The 18,773-nt window shown below is 39.5% G+C and overlaps 2 protein-coding genes across 2 annotated transcripts; both read right to left on the reverse strand.

The window, feature by feature from the left end:
- Nucleotides 1-90: 90 nt before the first annotated feature.
- Nucleotides 91-4,331, reverse strand: cnppd1 (cyclin Pas1/PHO80 domain containing 1). Its single transcript, XM_061715899.1, has 8 exons — nt 4,168-4,331; nt 3,696-3,798; nt 3,007-3,088; nt 2,793-2,913; nt 2,523-2,651; nt 2,363-2,424; nt 2,045-2,162; nt 91-1,912 (listed from the first exon to the last, which is right to left on the reverse strand). The coding sequence occupies exons 1-8, from the start codon at nt 4,228-4,230 to the stop codon at nt 1,262-1,264; spliced, it is 1,329 nt and encodes a 442-aa protein (XP_061571883.1). The 5' UTR covers nt 4,231-4,331; the 3' UTR covers nt 91-1,261.
- Nucleotides 4,332-5,071: 740 nt separating this feature from the next.
- Nucleotides 5,072-13,432, reverse strand: abcb6a (ATP-binding cassette, sub-family B (MDR/TAP), member 6a). The gene is made up of 20 exons (XM_061715694.1): nt 13,169-13,432; nt 12,315-12,838; nt 10,856-10,996; nt 10,553-10,742; nt 10,323-10,415; nt 9,989-10,181; nt 9,778-9,899; nt 9,548-9,657; nt 9,114-9,179; nt 8,673-8,798; nt 8,496-8,572; nt 8,082-8,145; nt 7,914-7,999; nt 7,757-7,814; nt 7,548-7,652; nt 7,163-7,337; nt 6,919-7,031; nt 6,697-6,791; nt 6,540-6,608; nt 5,072-6,444 (listed from the first exon to the last, which is right to left on the reverse strand). Exons 2-20 carry the CDS (start codon nt 12,828-12,830, stop codon nt 6,291-6,293), a joined length of 2,553 nt encoding a protein of 850 aa, XP_061571678.1. The 5' UTR covers nt 12,831-12,838; nt 13,169-13,432; the 3' UTR covers nt 5,072-6,290.
- Nucleotides 13,433-18,773: the final 5,341 nt, after the last annotated feature.

An 18,773-nucleotide genomic window follows, 5' to 3' on the forward strand; every position in this document is an offset into this window, starting at 1 on the left:
GTCTTTGCAAAATTGAATTACTAAATACAAAATGAACTAGTAGGTGTCAGCAGTGTTTCAAAGAGACAGACATCATTATCAAATTGCTCAAAGAAAAGCAGTTTTATTTGGTTTCCCCCCCGCCCTACATATTCAGGCATATTTGCATCATATACAAAATTAAAGGACTTTATGCTCCAAAGTGTATCAAATTCAAATATTCAGAGCCATTTGTAAAAGGTTTAATAACAAAATAAATGTCCATGTGTAACTGGGCACATAAAAATGTTGTACTTTTTTCTTTTGTGGTGTTTCAAAAAGATGGAGTCCAAACTATGATAATAAAGTGAAATTGTGCACTGCAATGAAAGCTGAGCCAAGTATGCAAATTCCAGATCACGTCAACAAAAAACTGCTGTTAGCTTTTAACATGCCATACCAAAAGAAGTCAGAAACTGCTTAGAGCCATAACAAACAAACGAACAAAAACGACCTTTCAAACATGCCTAGTACACCATGAGAGACAGCTATCAGTAAAGTGCCTACTTCATGTTTCTTCAATCTTCTCCTGCACAAAGGGAACCTTTTTCAAAACAGGTGTTTTGAGGAAAGAAAAGAACAACCATAAACCATATTACCCATCAACTGTGCAAAAAAAAAAAAAAAAAAAAAAAATCAGTACTTTCCACATGTTTGACCAAAGTCTGATGTAAACCCTCAACTGTGTACATAACATACGCTAACAGATACGGGGAAGCAAAAACATAGTCAACCAGAAAAACTGGTTTAGAACCTCCTTCATGTAAAGTCAGATCATTTTCAAGCAACTTACTGTGAAGCAATCACCCCAGATATGCTGTGTAACCCCCAAACACATTCACCAACCTGACAACAACTCATATTATGGCGGCAAAATAAAAACTTGATACATATTCATTACAAAGCTCTCAATCTCCATCTCAGATTTGAACTTTGACAAGTATAAGTAGCAAAATTGCTTTGTTGCTGCTAAATGAAAGTATTAAATGGTGTCCATATTTGTGGTAGGTGTAATAAAAAAATCTCATTCTGTTGCACTGGACCCATTTTGCAACAATTATTTATTCATGAATTGTCACCCGTTTGCTGCATCCGCCCTCACACTGCTCTGCAAAACGCCTACACCCCTGCATTCTACTTTGCAAAAATAGACAAAAACATAACTTGGAGCAAATGAGTCGTGAAAACAATGCTGGTTCTGCTTCAAGAATCAAACTCTTTAGGTTGACATGGTGCGTTGTTCCTAGCCAGGCATGAGCAGAGCTTGGACTTTGTCAACAGACGACACACACTCCGGGAAGCAGGGGTGAAGCTGCACACGAGGAAACACCCCCAACTCAGAGTTCAGGCTCGATTCTCTAGCTCCCAGGAGGTCGGAAGACAGCCATGACGCTTGCCGATGGTTTTCAATGGCACCAGGTTTCAGGAGCGCCGAGATATTTCGAATCCCACACTGCAGACGAGGGAGTGTTGGAAGACAACCAGGACAGATGAAGTAGGCGGAAGACCAGGAGTGGGACAGTTCCTTTTCAGGATTCTTTTGTTGATCTATATGACCAATCGAGCCAAGCAAGGAACTCCAGAGACACAAAACAGACGTCTGTGCATACTCGGATAGAGGGCTCGGTCTATCGTGTTGGCCGACTTCCAGAGCATCAGTTTGACCGTTCAGACTGCTGTTGGTTAGAACACAACAAGAGAGGTCTTGGGCTGGAGCAGGAGCAGGAGCTTCTGGACTTAGGTTGGAAGTCTGGTGATGGGCAAAACTGATCTCATCTGACACGGGGAACAGGGTCTGGCCACTTCTGGGAAGGCTGAGCTGGTGCAGCACAGCGCTGGTAGCAATAAGGCCAGCCACACTGGTCAGGTAGACCAGGCCAAGCATACAGGACACCTGAAGATATAACGAGAAGTCTCATTATTGAACCAAAAAATAACTCCAACGTGTTTTTTACTCAATGCCTTTTTCATTAATACACACCACAAAAAAACTCCTGATTCCACTCAACCAAAATCATGTTGTTACCTTTGTAAATTGTTGATAAATGGCTGTAAGGGCGTGACTCCATGCAGAGTGCTCCATCAGCACACACAGGTCGGTGTAGGTGAACCAGCCCCGTTTCATTCCCTGCCGTTCCGCAATGCTGGATAATCATGGACCAGAATCAGAAAACAATTACTCTCAATTATTTTTATTATTTATAATTACAAACACATCAAGTTTACTTTTTAAATCTTCTAAATAACAAAAAAAAATAAAATAAAACAAAACTGATTTATTATCAGTTTGAGAGCTGAATAGTTCCTACAAACACAACATTTCAGAACAAAGTTGAACACAAACCTTGTTTCCAGCTGACTTAGTATGTCAAAGAAGTCACTTTGGTCTGAGAAGAGGCTCCAGTCCTATAAAATATGACAAGCCGTGAGATCAAGACCGTGGACAAAATAGAAAATGCAGATATAACCCACATATACAGTTACACAAACAAATTGCAACTCACAATGGCGTTCAAGAAATTCATCTCCAGGTTATTGACAGTTTGGACGTTCAGTTTCCCAGCTGCTCCCCATTCATCATTGAAAACCTCTTCTTCCTCTCCTTCGTCATACAGATACTTGCTGGCAACCATCTAAACCACAGAGAAAAATCTGATTGTTAACCAACTTCCAAAAAAAAAACAACAACATTTTGCTGCATTATCCCCATCAGTCTTAGGCACAAGCTATTAATAACACTGCAGCACATTCAGAATGACCTACAAATCCCATACCATTGAGATCAGGAAAAGGTCAGAAGAGGAGATCTTTTGCAGGTATTCAGGGTTTCTATGTCGGAGTCTTTCTATGTAAACTAAGGCCAGCATCATGGCACATGGAGAGATGCAAGCCTCCCTGAGAGAGAGGAAAACATTAAATAGATTTAAGAATGACACATTGTTATTCTAAATATGACACTGTCTCCTAGAGACATTATATGACACAAACCTGGCAACATGAGCAGCATATTTCTTGTGTAGCTTTCTTATTGGGCTTGGGGCAGACTTCTGGAAGATTTCAACGGCAATATCTGGAATCAAAGAGATGGAAAAAATGCTTAATACACAAATAATATCCTGACAAACATATATTCAGCTATTTGTTTATTTAAAAAGGATCCCCATAAGTCTTCACCATGGGAAGACTTCCTGGGGTCCACACATAGACATACAAAAGATTACAATAATACAACTCAAAAAAGGGTGAAAAACATTCACTAGAATTCCTGAAATAATAAATTGAAACAAAAATAAAAGATTAAGTAACCAACCAAAAACCATCCACATCTTAAGTAACAATATTTGCTACTATCACCAGATCTGTATCCACTTTTGAGCAAAATAGTTTGCAACGACTTTATAATTCATAATATACCCATACCTCTATTTATAGTAGTATAAATATACTACATATCATAATATACTCATACATTATAATATACTCATACTACTATACTATATATACACTCATAGCCTACAGTGATTTAGAATATATTTACTATTAAATTTATAATATACTTACACAATAATCACATATATACCTAGGACGATCAGCTATAATGAAAAATAAGTCCAACAAACGATGGAAGAACTAAAGTTTCACTTAATTTCCACTGTAGGATGTTAAATTGAGCTGACCTGTAACGGGGCAGGAGAGGGCATCCAGGGAAACATCCTTGTCCAGGCCGTAGTACAGTCTCTTCCTCACTCGCTCTGTCCATCTCTGGTGTCCCGGGAGAAACTGGAGAAATGAAAACATTAGTTAGCATTAGCCGCGTTAGCACAACGTGCTTTGACAGAAGTGCCAGCAAACTAAACGACAACACGTGTAAATAAGGCGAACTTCATTAAATAATAAAAATAAATGTCTGTTAAGTATATCACAGTAAAGCAGTTTAGCTGTACTCTATATTCTGGGCTAGAGTCTCAAAGTTACTGTAAGTGTCAGCTAGCTGGTCGTTTAGCATCAGCTACCATGGCGTCTTAAGGCGGATTTATGGTTCCGCGTTACACCGACGCAGAGCCTACGCCGTACGGCGCGCGTCGCCGCGTAACTTACGCCGTCGATTTAACGCGGAACCAGAATTCAGGCTTTAGCTGCGTAACGTACCGTGAACTCCTGGAAGTCTGAAATCTGAAACGTCTTCTCGTTGAATAACGCGTCAAAATCCATATCTACTGTGTATGAAACATTAGTCCACCGAAAAATGAGAGAAAGACGTGAGCCTGGCCCGGTCCCGCCTGCTGGTGAAACACGCCCGAACCTGACTGACAGTTACCTCACACAGACACTGCGCATGCGCGGCCTGCAGGGGGCGCCCGAGGCCGCAGTTACACAACTGGAAACTTACACAAGAAGTTTGGTTTTGATCAAAGAAGTCAGATTGTTAATTTAAAATAACTTGACATGGTCATACAAGTCTAAAAACTACAATATATATATATATATATATATATATATATATATATATATATATATATATATATATATATATATATATATATATATATATATATATATATGTACACAGGACTGTCTCAGAAAATTAGAATATTGTGATAAAGTCCTTTAATTTCTGTAATGCAAAAATGTCATACATTCTGGATTCATTACAAATCAACTGAAATATTGCAAGCCTTTTATTATTTTAATATTGCTGATCATGGTTTACAGTTTAAGAAAACTCAAATATCCTATCTAAAAAAAATAGAATATTCTGGGAATCTTAATCTTAAACTGTAAACCATAATCAGCAATATTAAAATAATAAAAGGCTTGCAATATTTCAGTTGATTTGTAATGAATCCAGAATGTATGACATTTTTATTTTTTTTAAATTGCATTACAGAAAATAAAGAACTTTATCACAATATTCTAATCTTCTGAGACAGTCCTGTATATATATATATATATATATATATATATATATATATATATATATATATATATATATATATATACACACACAGATACATACACACACATAGATATATACACATACATATATACACATACATATATACAGTATATATATATATATATATATACACACACACACAGGAGACAGTTATGTTTTCATATCACAGAGAAATGCTTCTCTATCTTTAATTACATGGCAAATATTTACACCAATCATACAGGTACCCTTTGTGAGGTAGACATAAAACAGCAAATAAGCAAATTCTTACAAAAAAAATTGTGCATAAGTGCACAATGTACTTATGCAGACTGTAATTGTATTATCAGTAACTTGGGTGTTACTATGTGGACAATAAAGTATAATATGCATTTTCAATACAGATGTCTTCCAAGGAAAAGGTTTATGGTTTAAATGCCAGTAACATGACTTGTACAACTTTAGACATAAATCTTTATATCAAAAACAGCATTTATGACGTATAAACAAGCTCTGGCCAATATTCAAAGATAAAATCGGCCATCTCGAGTGCCATGAAAGGCGCCTAACAAATAAAATGTATTATTATTAAAATGCACAGATAGTCAACACAACCTTCTTTGATGAAACATACACATATGTTTATTCAACTCTTAAAAAAACAGTACAACTAATATACAGTAGCTCATAATTTAGCTACCACCAGCTTAAAATCAAAGTAAAATCCCTGAAAGTTTGCACACTGGCACATTGTCATGCAGCAAATGATGCTCCTCAATAAAACAAGATGTACTGAAGGTCAGGACAAGATTTTGAATAATTCCCTTCATATCTGTGCCCTTTTGTGGGAGATTGTTTGGAGTCTCACTAGGGGAGTTACGAAAGCTGGATTGAACAGACTGGCAACACAAACGGTATTATCACATATAAAAACATAAATATAAATAATATCAAGAAGGGATTATGATAAGAGTAGGTTTCAGTTTAAGAGGTATAAATCTTAAAGCCTGTTCGCTATTTCGTTCTAAAACAGAATTGTTCATCTTGAATCACCCGTCCGTACTGTTCCACATCCATTTGTTTGTTCCAGCAATTAGATTTCTTTGCTAAAACTCCCACGTTTAGATTACAAGTTCAAAATAAAAGTGTATTATTTGAACATAGTGTTTCTACCTGCTCAGTTTTTAAGGCACCTTCCCTTTTTCTCCCTCAACTTGCCATTGCACATTTAATTGGAAAACCCTAAAAAAACCAACAACATTCTGATGCTGATTCTGTGTTTTGTAACTTAAAAAGGGATTTTAAAAATAAGATAGCTTTTTCTAAGCATTTAGTGTCAGTGGTTGGCTGAAGACGACGATGGCGGCTGCAGTTTCTCCGACGTCTGATCTTTGGCTTCAGTGTCTGAGGATGAATCAGAGTCGTGGGCTTTCTGTTGCTTCAGCCACATGTCTGCATACAGGCCTCCCTTTAGCAGCAACTCGTCATGTCTGGGGTGTAAAGATGGTGGGGATTTGGTCATAGTTCAGAGAAAAAGGATGGACGGAATGTCATTTGGAGCGGTGGGTGATAAGGAAACACTTACCGCCCTCGCTCAGCGATGCGACCGTCACTGATGACCAGAATCTGGTCTGCTCCGATGATGGTGGACAACCTTTTATGAGTTAACAAAATAAAACCAGCAATTAAAAACAAATCTAAATAGTCTTTTCAAAAGAAATAACTCTTCATGAATCCCTTACCTGTGTGCAACGACGACTGTTGTACGATTGGTACACACTTTGGCCAGGGAGGCCTGGATGTTACGCTCCGTCTGCGTGTCCAGCGCAGATGTAGCCTGCAAAGACATTCTTGTTGTAAAACTGACCTTTGCCTTTTTTCAGTCATATTATAGCCCCCATTTATTCCTGAAAAGCCTCCTCAGATATACTAAAACAAAAAACGCCTGTCTACTCGTCCAATACCTCATCCAGCAGGATGATCTGCGGCGCTTTGAGGATAGTTCTGGCGATGGCCACCCTCTGTTTCTCCCCTCCGCTCAGCTTAAGGCCTCTTTCACCCACTTGTGTGTCGTAACCTATCACATACAAACACAGGCACGTGATGAAGAAAGGTTCTGCAATGATACAATTACTCAGATACAAACTAAAAATAAAATAAACAAATAATAGATACTCCAAAGTCACCACAATGAATAACAAATATTACCTTCGGCGAAGGCCATGATTTTATCATGAATATCTGCAGCTATAGCAGCCTCATCCACCTCCTGGTCACTGGCAGTGATGCGACCGTAGCGAATGTTCTCCCGGATGGTGTCATTGAAAAGCACCGTATCCTGGGGAACTACGCCAATATGAGCTCGCAGAGATGTTTGTTTGACCTGAGAAAAGATAGTAACGACTGAGCGCCTGTACACAAAAATGTAACCAATCCGGTCACGACGGTGTAACCTACCACAGTCACATGCTCTTTGAATTGGTATGTAGTCATATTATACTTTCTAAACTTGCCATATGGGACTTTAACTGTAATTTAAACTTAAATTGACTTACAGTTGTTGCTCCAGTGTTAAACAACAGCTAACACCTACCTTTGAGATATCCTGGCCATCAATGCGAATGCACCCTCCTTGAACATTATAGAAACGGAAGATCAGTCGGATGATGGTACTTTTCCCAGACCCAGACGGTCCCACCTTAAAGAGAACAAAAATAAGACAATGATGGGAATATAATGACAGAAAATCAGAAGATTCAACAGTGCTGAAAGGTAGGAATCACTTGAAATAAAATGTCATACCAGTGCAACTGTCTGCCCTGGAAGAACGGTGAAGGAAACGTCCTTGAGAATCTCTTTGCTATAAAAAAGAAAATAAATTAAGAGTTAAATTAATAATTATAAAGTATATGATAAAAATAAATATATAATAAATATATAATGAAAAAAATGAACCAACCCATTTGTGTAGCTGAAGTAAACATGGTCAAACTCCACTTTTCCCAGTTTATACAGCAGATTCCCAGCATTTACTTCATCTTTCACCTGCATAAGCACAGATATTTAAAAAAGCATGTCAAAAAGAACTATAACCACAGCTAATAATATTAATCAGATTCAAATGCACCTCTTCATCCTCTTCAAATAGTTTGAACATGCTTTCCATGTCAATGAAAGAATTTTGGATCATTCTGAAAGAAAAAAATGCGAAGGAGACATTGTTAGCGCAAATGAAAGTCGGATTTTGTCAACCTGACTTTACATTTATGATTTATCTATATTTTCCATTTCCTTCTAAATAGTAAGGAAGTTTTAAAGGCAAAATAAGTTACATATTGCCTCCTGCTCATGTTCATCAATTCGATGTGTGTTTTAGCTTATTTTCTTGCAGAACATAAACTTTGTGAACATTTCTGCAAATCAGTTTCTTTTTCCCCTTTATTCTTTTCTTGCAGCAGACAATTAGTGGCATTAAAGCAGCTATGAAATGCTTCAAAAGTACAGTATGGCCACATCTGGAGCAGTTTCTGCCTTTTCTCACCTGTAGTAAGTTCCAAACCAGTTGAGAGGAGTGTACAGCTGGATTATATATGTGCCAAAGAGAACGAAATCGCCAACCTGGGATGGGAAAATTTGGTTGTTTTTTCCCCACATTGTCACATCGAACACTTTAAACAAGCAATTTTATTGATTAAAGTGTGATGGTGGCTAATGGTACCTGAAACCTTCCTTCAGTGACAAAGTAGGCACAGAGCAGGGATCCGGCAAGCAATCCCGACCCAATAATGATGTTCTGTGTTTGATTGAGTAATGCCAGGGAAGCCTGAGTCTTCCACTCTGAAGCCTAGAGACAGAGACGAGAAGCATGAAATGTATGCAGGAAGATTTCATTCATGGGTCAATGAATCATATTTTCTTCTACATACAAGCGCTAATTTATTCCCCAGAATTATTATCAAAAACAGATCATAGATCCATCGCCTCTGGTCATGTTTGGATGCAAACAGAATAAAATCCTATAGATTCACACCTATACTCAAGTTAGAGGTTCATTCATTCAACTACTGATAACTACGGTAGATATGTTGTGTTCTGACGCCTGTCAAACTAGAGCAACACTTTCTTTTAATGTTTTTAAAAAGACAGAACAGCATCTTACCTGATATTTCAAGATGGCATCCTCAAAACGGTTGACCTCATAGTTCTCTGCGTTGTAGTATTTAACCTATTTTAAAGAGACAAAACAGTCAAACCAAACTATAGCTTTTAATGTTTTAAAAAGGCGGAGCTGGAGTCTTACAGCCGCCAACATTTGAGACAACAAACTTATTCCAACACGGAAAGCGGCCTCCCCCTGCAGGGCATGCTCAATGTTCTGAAGCTGGAAAAGGTTAACAGGCTAAAAATAAAGCCAGCAGAGGGTTCAGCCTGCGGCCTCTGCAGTCTTTCGTTGATGATTTTAGTCAATGTATGCAGTGGATTATAGCTCTAAGAAGTACCATCAAATTGGAATCAACCACATTGTTGAATCAAGTCAACCTCTGAGTGTCAAAGTTTTTTAGAGCTTTTAAGACGGGCAAATGTTTGATGTACCGTCTCAAAGTTTAACAAGGAATCCACAGCCTTCGACTTGGCGGCGTTGTCCTGCAGATTCATGTCTCGTCTGTATTTGGTTCTCCATTCGGTGATGATGATGGTCGTGGCTGAGGGAAACCCATGAGAAATAAGGATTTGAACATCTAAATATGAGCTCCAACTAAAGTAGAATCCTGTACAAATCCCGTATTAGGTTAAAAGTCCTCCGTTAAATATGCACGACTTACTGAGGTACAGAGTCATGCAGACGAAGATGATCAGGCCGAACCAGGCGTTGAAGAAGTTGATGAAGTACAGGATTGAGATAACGATATCAGCGATGGTTGGAAAGATGCTGAACACTATGTAGCTGTGGAAAACAAACAATGATGCATCACATGTTGTACTCCGTAACTGATCTGGAGTTGCAGATGTTTACACTCGGCATGGATCTCCTACCTGAGCAAACTGTTGATGGAACTGGTGCCTCGGTCGATGCTCCGCAGCACATCGCCGGTTTTACGGCCCAGATGCCAGCGTAGAGAGAGGGAGTGCAAGTGGCCGAACAGTCGGACTTGAACTACCCGATTGGTGTACTGCTGCACTCGGATCCAGAGGAAAGAGCGCAAATTGCTGACAAACCCCGAGGCACCTGGGAAGGGAAGAGACGGTCAAAGCGTTAAATGAGGCTCAGCATCACAGTCATGTGGATCCAGGTGGAAAATCAATGACTGGCATCACGTGCCAGATCTCTGCTCGTCTTTATTAAGTAACTTTAACGAGTAAGACCTACCTGCCCCACCGCCCTGAAAGAACTTGAGCAGGACATAAATACACACTGTTGTGGCCAGAGTGCGCCAGCTGCTCCCATCGGTCAGTTCATTTACTAGGAGAGATCACATCAAAATATTCTTTTCATTAAATTTCAAGGACAAAAAAACAATGTTGAACTCATTTTAACTGAGGATCAGCCTTGTTCTGTTGAGCAGAATTATTTCAGAAACTCAGAGAGACGTCTCTCACCGATATTTTTGTAGTAAATGGGCACAAACACATTAATAGCCCTCTCGATTCCCAGCAGCCCCAGACAGAAGACGACCAGGAGCTGGAGGATGATGTTGCCTCGGGGCCACATGTAGGGAAGCAGCAGGCGGACCTTCTTCCTGAAGCCCTGCCACGTGGACTCATTCTCCTCTGTCCTTCCCAATAAACTCTAAAGACACAGAAACACGTTTATACCCAAAACATTCTCATGAGACGTGTATAACTTCATGTTGCTTCAAACAGATGGAGATAAGCTCATTAAAACCACGGATGTGTCACCACCTGTCCGCTGGTTTCCACATCTCTCTCGTCCTCGTTAATCAGAAGCATGTACGGTTTCCTAGGCAACCCCGGCGCTTTAAGACCAAGGAAGAAGAGCAGCCCGGTGCCGATGTAGCGCAGCAGCCACAGAGCAAACTGCACCTGAGGGGTCAAAATACGGTTAAATACAGAGTTTAACAGTATTCAACAGATGAGATATGTTACTTTAACGCCCATAACACATCTGTGTAGCAGTAAAACGCCACGCAGATGACCACCTTAGAAATTAGCTTTATAATATAAGGGCCTTGTTGGATTATCTGTGAATGGTACAATATTTGATTTTTTTTAATTTATTTTATTTTTGTACATGTAAAAAAAAAAAACACTTCATTAGAAGTTTAAAAAAACAAAAACAACAAAACAAAGAATTTCATCCTTGCTATCTTGATTTACATGTGCCAAAAAAGGAGTAGGAAGAAGTGTAAACTTATTTAGTCCTACCCCCATTCACTGATCATTTAACCTGTATTTATAAACATTCACACACTGTACTCACACTGCTAAATAACAGTATTATATTATTAAGATAAAATTACTAAAATGTGCACCTAAAAAACAACATTTTAAGTTTAACATAGGCTAAAAAACCCCAAGTCATGCTTACATTTGTGAAACACAACATTGTAGCATATGACTCAGTGTGGGAGGAGCCAGAGCTCCTCTTGAGATCTGATTGGTCAGCAGAGAAGCGCGTGGGCCATGATAGTGTGACTCAGCAATGACTCAGCAAAAACAGCCCTAGTCGTATGTTCATGTTCGTTTTGGGTTGCATGTTAAGATTTTCATTTTTTAAAGGCTGTATAGTTCAGAAAGGAGTGTTTTAGGAGGTATATACCATATATAAATAACTAACCTTTAACTTGTAACTCTGTTTGTTTGAGGAGTTTTGTCACAATGACTAAGCATATGCTTTAAGGGAAATATTGGATCAATAAAGAGGTAAAAAGCTAACTAACTATAATCCTGAACTGATAGATGCACTGCATGACACAAGCTGCACACAAGCTGCACACTTGAACATTATCAACATTAAAAAAATAACAAAAAGGTTATGCAGACAGATTATGCAGTCAGTCAGTCTGACCAACAACAAACCGGACTGTGCAATAACTTTGTGCAATATTACACCTTTTCTATCCTTATAATTCTTTTTATGGCACCACACTTTCTATTTTTATTTTTGTTTTTATCTTTTACTTTTATTTTTCTTATCTTCTTATCTTTATATGGGTGTTTGGCTTTTGGGGTGTTTGATTTGTAAATGACAGTGTTGTGTGTGTGTGAGATGGAGATGTCAATTTCCCTGAGGGAACCTCCCAAAGGGATTAATAAAGTCGTCTGAATTTGAATCTGAATCTATCCACAATATAAACAACGCAGACTTGATGTTCTTAAAGCCACGCTCAGGCATCCTCACCATCTCCTGAGTGCTCTGCAGGCTCCACCACCAGTGGGGACTGTACCAGGAGACGATGGCCAAATTCTCAGCCGAGAAAGCCAAGGCCCAGAACACCAGGAGGGCAGTGCTGTGCCCCCGTGTGCGATCCATCACCAGAGCCCTGCGTCTCTCCACCCGGAGCAGGCTGAAAGCCCATGCCCACGCCGCCGCTGAGAAGCAGCCGTACAGAACCACGTATCCCGGAAGCTCCTCTGCACTGGCAGCCCGCCACACCGTCCCACCCAGAAACTGGAGCAGCAGCAGGATGGTGACGGCCAGCTGGAAGCCGTAGAGGCGAGAGCGCGGGATGAACTTGGGCTCCATCGGTGTGCCATACTTCTGGTAGAAGATGCAGTGGAGGGTGCCGAGGAAGAAGGCGACGGTGAGCAGGATAGTGGGTACGAGGGTGAAGTAGAAGCACGGGGCGATTCCTTCATCCACCCACGTGTGGGAAATGGAGGTATTGGATCCACAGTAGCTCTGCATAAACACCATCTCTGCAGCTGGGACAGAAGAAAAACCATCAGTCACATGCAGGAAAACAGATCATTAAGTACTTGTTAGAAAATAATCAAAATAACAACAGAAAGTGTCCTTATCTCTCCACACTAAACAGGCCTGACTGGCTGATATCTGTGTTTTTAAAGATCCTTTTTGGCTATGATAATAAAGGTACACAACAATACATACATACATACATACATACATATGATCAATTATGAATCACACACTTTATATCCAAGTTGTGACACAAGTATGACTGAAAACCATGTTATGCATAAAATAGGAGTAAGCTGGGGGTTTATTTTTTAATTTAAAATGTATATTATTACCTTATCTTGCAGAGAGGCAGGTCAATGAATGTAGACCCTCCACCGCCAGGGACAGAGGTTATTTCCAGGCACACGGACGCACTTATCTGTTAGCCGGTTTCTCGTCCTTAACAAGCCGCTTTAACACAATCGACCGCTTATATCCAGACTGGAAGCTACAAGTATAGTTTCTTCAAACCCACGAGTCAGTCAGTCATCGCCGCCGGCAGCTGTGTGTGTTCAAACTCGTGGGGCAGTCGTCCTTGCAGCGCCAATGTTGGTGAAACAACAGCGATCGATGACTCGGCGATCGACGATTACGCAACACGGTCTGGCCGCCGGCGGGGCGCTGCAGCGCCCCCCAGTGGATGACAGCGGAAGGGATTTATTCACATATCTAAATGAACTTTGTCTTTATTTTAAAGGGAAAAAAAGTTAAATGCACCAAATGAACAAATTGATTGTTTTTTATTTAACAAGAATTGAATATTCTTGAAAATGAAGCAGCACCACATGCATACCAGGTGCCCTGTAAGCCACTTAGTATGTTCAAATGTTTTATTTTTTAACATATCAAGTACAAGTACCATACTCTTAACCTCTGCTCTCCGCGCTGTACAGTCTCTTGCCAAGAACCACTTAATTTATCACTCCTTGCAATTTATAGTATGTTTTTTGTTTTGTTTTCATCTTTGTTCTTTTGTATCTTTGCTTCTTGTCTAAATACCTCTGTTATTTTTCCAATATATCCATTCTTTTTCAATGTTTGAACCCAAATTTTTAGTTTTGTTTTGTATAAAACCTCCTGAGTCGAGGTTCACAAAAGGGTAGGCATAATAAGCCTTGGCTTCAGCCTATACCTTTTTGGTGCCATTTAATATATTGGACCTTTTCCAATATATTAAATATTGTTGAATGATGTTGTATTATGTTGTATCCAAATGGACTGAAATAAAAACTCAAAACTCAAACTCAAACTCAGTATTTAAACACAACATAAACAGGAAAATCTCTGTATAACATAGCAATATTATACAGTTTGACCTTTTCAGTAGAAACTTTCACACGTAACCCTAAAAAAAGAAACTAATTTAGATGATAGATGCTACACAATTTATATAAAATACACTTCATAAAAGAGTGCATTTAAGCTGAATTGGTAAAATTATTAAAACATTACAAGATGATGGGTAAACAGCGCTTTTACAGTTCTTTGCATGCTTATGTAGTATTGACATCACTCCTTCTCTGTATACATTTTTTTTTTAAAAGCACAAAAAATTGTTTGTAGTGATTTGTGGATGCTTTCACACATACTCACACAGTGCAGAGACTAGGTTGGAGAAAGGAAAGCAAATTTTATCTTAACTTGTCTATAGAGCCTACACAAAGAGCTGATAATCAGTCTTATCTCCCCACTTCTATTGTGTGAGGAAGTGGAGCCTGTTCATTGCAATCTCTTATCCCCCTGGACCTCCTCAATACAACCCCCCCCCCCCCCCCCCCCCTCTTTTTTTTTTCCTGGGACCTTCACATACTGCTTCATATGAAGTGGTCTGTGTTCTTTAATTAGTCTTTTCTTCTAAATAAAAAGAGAAACTTTGAACAGCAATATGAAAGATATGATTTTATGAGCATAATTTCTGCCTGGTAATCGTAAGAAAATGGGGTTAATGTATGTTACTTATTATGTTCACTTGAAAATGACAACCTCAAACGCATATGACATAGTCTACAGTGGCTTTTGCTCACTACCACAGTGGAGTTTAGGAATTAGAAGTGAATAATCAGATTGCATTCAAGAGGATTTTAAAAGGAAATGATCCAAATTAACCAAATCATCCGTCAAACATAGTGGAGATGATATAAATGCATGCATGGCTGCAAATGGATCTGGGTCACTGGTTGTACATGGATCATGTGACTACTGAAAGATTTCTACTGGTGTGAAGAACTACACTTTCTGTCCAGATTCACTTTTAAAGCAACGTTTACATGATATTGGAATATCTGTACTTTTCCCAAATAGCCTACGCATATTTTATATATATATACATATATACAGTATGCACATAATTTGAGCTGACCTGAAAAAAGGTGTAAAAAATGCCAAAACAGACTACAACAAGAGGATAGAGTCAACAGTTTCTTTGCCCCCTCAGGATTCTCCAACCCCCAACTCACTGTAGACGAGTATGATGTGAGGCGTGTGCTCCTGGCAGTGACCCCCAGGAAGGCTACTGGCCAAGACTGGCATGTGCCAGTCACGTGGCCACCAGCAGGATGTTCAACCTCTCCCTGGCCCGAGCAGTCATCCCCACCAGCCTGAAATCTGCCAACAATAACCCCAAAAAGTCACCCACAACCAGCCTAAACGATCACCGCTCTGTTGCCCTCACACCAGTAATCATGAAGAGTTTGGAGAGGCTGGTTCTCAGGCACACCAAGGACCGTCTCTCCCTCACACTTGACCCCCATCATTCACTTCACAGAGATCCACGGAGGACGCCGTCGCCATAGCGCTGCACGCTGTGTGGAAACATCTGGAGCAACAGAGCTGTGCCAGGATGCTCTTTGTGGATTACAGCTCGGCATTCAACACCATGATCCCCGACATCTTAATCACCAAACCGGGCTCCCTGGGCCTCCCCCCTCTCACCTGCACATAGATCAAAGATTTTCGGAGCATCTGACCCCAGACTTTTATTATTATGTTTATGTTTGTTTAATACATTTTGATATTGTGCAGACCTCTGTTAATAAATGTACCTGTGTGACATTTGGCATGAGGCTTTGTATTAAAACTGACCGTTTTTTTAAGGGTTTGCCTCAGAAAAAATGAAGCTAACAGAGATGCTATGCTATAATGCTTTGGGGAAAACCCCAATTATGGCACAGAAAAAATATCGATATATATCGAGTATCGCCATTCAGCTAGAAAATATCGAGATATGACTTTTGGTCCATATCGCCCAGCCCTACCTGGACTGCAGCCCAGGCCACAAAAAAGAACATCATCGGCATATTTGCTGAGGACTGATGTCCAAGGCACACGAGTCAGGTTCCTGGGAGTCCAGATCTCTGATGACCTCTCCCGGACACACAGCACCACAGCTGTCACGAAGAAGGCTCAGTAGCGTCTACACTCCCTGAGAGTCTTCGGGAGGAACAGTCTGGACAGTCAGCTGCTGCTGGCCGTCCAGAGCCAGCTGACGTCCCGTGTGTCCACCTGTTACAGGAGCTGCACTGAGGCTTCAGAGGACAGTCAAAACGGCACAGAGGACCGTTGGCTGTCCTCTCCCCTCCTCCCTGATGGACATCTACTCCCACCGGTGCCTCAGCAGGACTCGCAGCATCACCAAGGACGGCTCACGTCCCGGTTCTCAGCTGTTTGAGCTGTTGCCATCTGGCAGCTACAGAAACTTAAAAGCAAGGACAGACTGAGAAAAACTTTCTCTCCAAAAGCATCAACATCCTGAAAAAATACAAGAAACAAGATGTACAGTTACCATATATTTTTAAAGACTTTATACTTTTTATTCTTATATTATTATTTTGCATATCTGCACTTTTCACTTTAATTGTTTAGCACTGAGCCCAGGAGAAGCTCTACAATTTTCTTAATATAATGTATGTTGACAATAAAAGGCATTCAATTCTATTCAGTTTGCATATTTTTTGATTGATGTAATAAAACAATACAATAAAACAGAGTAAAGGATACAATAAAATAACCAAAAAGGTGTCGACCAGTATGTTCAAAGTCCAACAGGATCAAATAATCCAATATATCTGCAGTGCAGCAACACAAGCTGTTCAGCGTGCATGAACGGCAACAACTGTTTCAACAGTATTCACAACATAGAGTATAGTAGAGTATAAACTTATAGACTTATAGACCTGACTGCATGTTTGCTAATACTTAAAGTTTGATATATTTCATAGCCATCAATGTGAATCCCATAAACATTAAATAAATGAAATAATAGCCCTATCCCTTATCATCATGCTTTCAATTCAGTTCAGTTCAATTCAATTCGGTTTTTATTAGTGCTATTCAAATCAAATATTGTCCATTTCAATCAAATTATAATGTAGTTATATTCAAATTATTTAACAAAATACATTTATAATCAAATGCATTCACTCCAATCAATTAATTTATTCGTGCTCATCTTCAAACAGGACATTTCATATTAAAATACGGATCCAGTCAACTTTTTATACTTGTCACCTCAGTTCCCGGACACGTAGGGGCTGCTACACAGAGATAAACATCCTCCGCTTCAAGTTATTAAAGATTTATTTACATTTTTTGCTGAATTCATATTCAAAATGAACTTAATTTATTCTTAAGATGGCTCATTTACTCAGTTAAAGTTAAAGTTTTACATGTTTTATTGTACACAAGTGGGGGTTTATGATATTTTCAGACGATTATTTAAGGAAAAACACAAAAATAAATAAATGTACTTAAATCAATCAGAATAAATAATTAGTTAAGTTAAGTATAATTAAGTCTTAACTTTAAAGAAGCATATATGATTTATACCTACTAACGTGGTCTCAGCCTGCAATGTGGCAAGACGCCCACTAGATGGCACTAAATACAAAGGTGTGATCATATGAGACTTTTACCAATACAAGTTTTATAACATTTCCAGGTGCCCGCAGAAGATGGGGAAAACTGACACATAATAACAATGTGTGAACATTATTGATAGTGTTGTGTTATTTGACAGCAACACGAAAGCCACTGAGTTATTAAAGATATTGTTCAGCAGAAAGAGCGTGTCCCTTCCACTTGGTCGGGTAATTTCTGTCTTGGAGACTCAGAAAAACACATCATCTCCTAGTGATTAGAGGGTTTAAGCTAAGCGCCTTTCCATTCAAACTGTAAATTCAAGGTTTAGTGGAAGGAAGTGAATTGACTCAAAAGCTGGCTGTTGAATCTGTCCTTTCTCTGAGGATGAATAAATTACTCTTCAGAAAGTGTTTTTGTGTGTCTGAGTATGAACCTGCTGGTGAAAGAAGAAGAAGAAGAAGCAAAATAAAAAAAGACAATGAAAAAAAGCTCACGTGACGTCTTGGGTGAGCTTTCATCCATCCGCAGGACAGAAGCAGGAATGGAGAGAAAAAAGAGCTAAATCTTATCATTTAGAGTCTTTACAAAGGGAATAAAGAGCTGCTAATCTGCTTCATCTCTCCGGTTCTTTTGTATGAGTGGAAATGGACCTTCTGTCCATCAGCTGCTAGTCACCCTTCTCTTTTGTCCCCCGCTGGATGTGACGGCCTGCCCATCACAAGCCTCATCTTTCTCCTCTTTTGTGTGGACTTCTGCAGACTTATAGGGTTCCAGCTGTGGCCGGAGCCCTGAAAGTCCTTTAGGTGTCTTTTCTTGTGTTAAATTCTACCTTTTCTCCTCTTCTTTGTCTGCTGGAGGCCGCCTGACGCATATGGATGGTAACAGGTGGCGATAAGATGGATATATATGCCAACCTAATCTGTTCTTTTAATGGCATTAGAAGAGCTACATCCAATCTTATTAGTATGGAGGGGGGGATCAGTAAAGATGCTGATAAAAGCATTATTCACAGAAACTGGGCTTTGTAAGCTTGTTTCTTCT

Source organism: Cololabis saira, chromosome 24 (genome assembly GCF_033807715.1).
Source record: "Cololabis saira isolate AMF1-May2022 chromosome 24, fColSai1.1, whole genome shotgun sequence".
Classification (NCBI taxonomy): domain Eukaryota; kingdom Metazoa; phylum Chordata; class Actinopteri; order Beloniformes; family Belonidae; genus Cololabis; species Cololabis saira.

Bases quoted from the DNA above. Each gene is read 5' to 3' on its own strand.
- cnppd1 (XM_061715899.1), bottom strand. From the start codon at position 4,230: ATGGATTTTGACGCGTTATTCAACGAGAAGACGTTTCAGATTTCAGAC. The intron at 3,089-3,695 runs GTCAGCTCAATT...CTTTGATTCCAG, and splicing joins CCTCTCCTGCCCCGTTACAG to ATATTGCCGTTGAAATCTTC. The intron at 2,425-2,522 runs GTGAGTTGCAAT...CATATTTTATAG, and splicing joins TGAATTTCTTGAACGCCATT to GACTGGAGCCTCTTCTCAGA.
- abcb6a (XM_061715694.1), bottom strand. From the start codon at position 12,830: ATGGTGTTTATGCAGAGCTACTGTGGATCCAATACCTCCATTTCCCAC. The intron at 10,997-12,314 runs GTGAGGATGCCT...TTGACCCCTCAG, and splicing joins TGCAGAGCACTCAGGAGATG to GTGCAGTTTGCTCTGTGGCT. The intron at 6,792-6,918 runs GTATTGGACGAG...ATGTCTTTGCAG, and splicing joins AGATCATCCTGCTGGATGAG to GCTACATCTGCGCTGGACAC.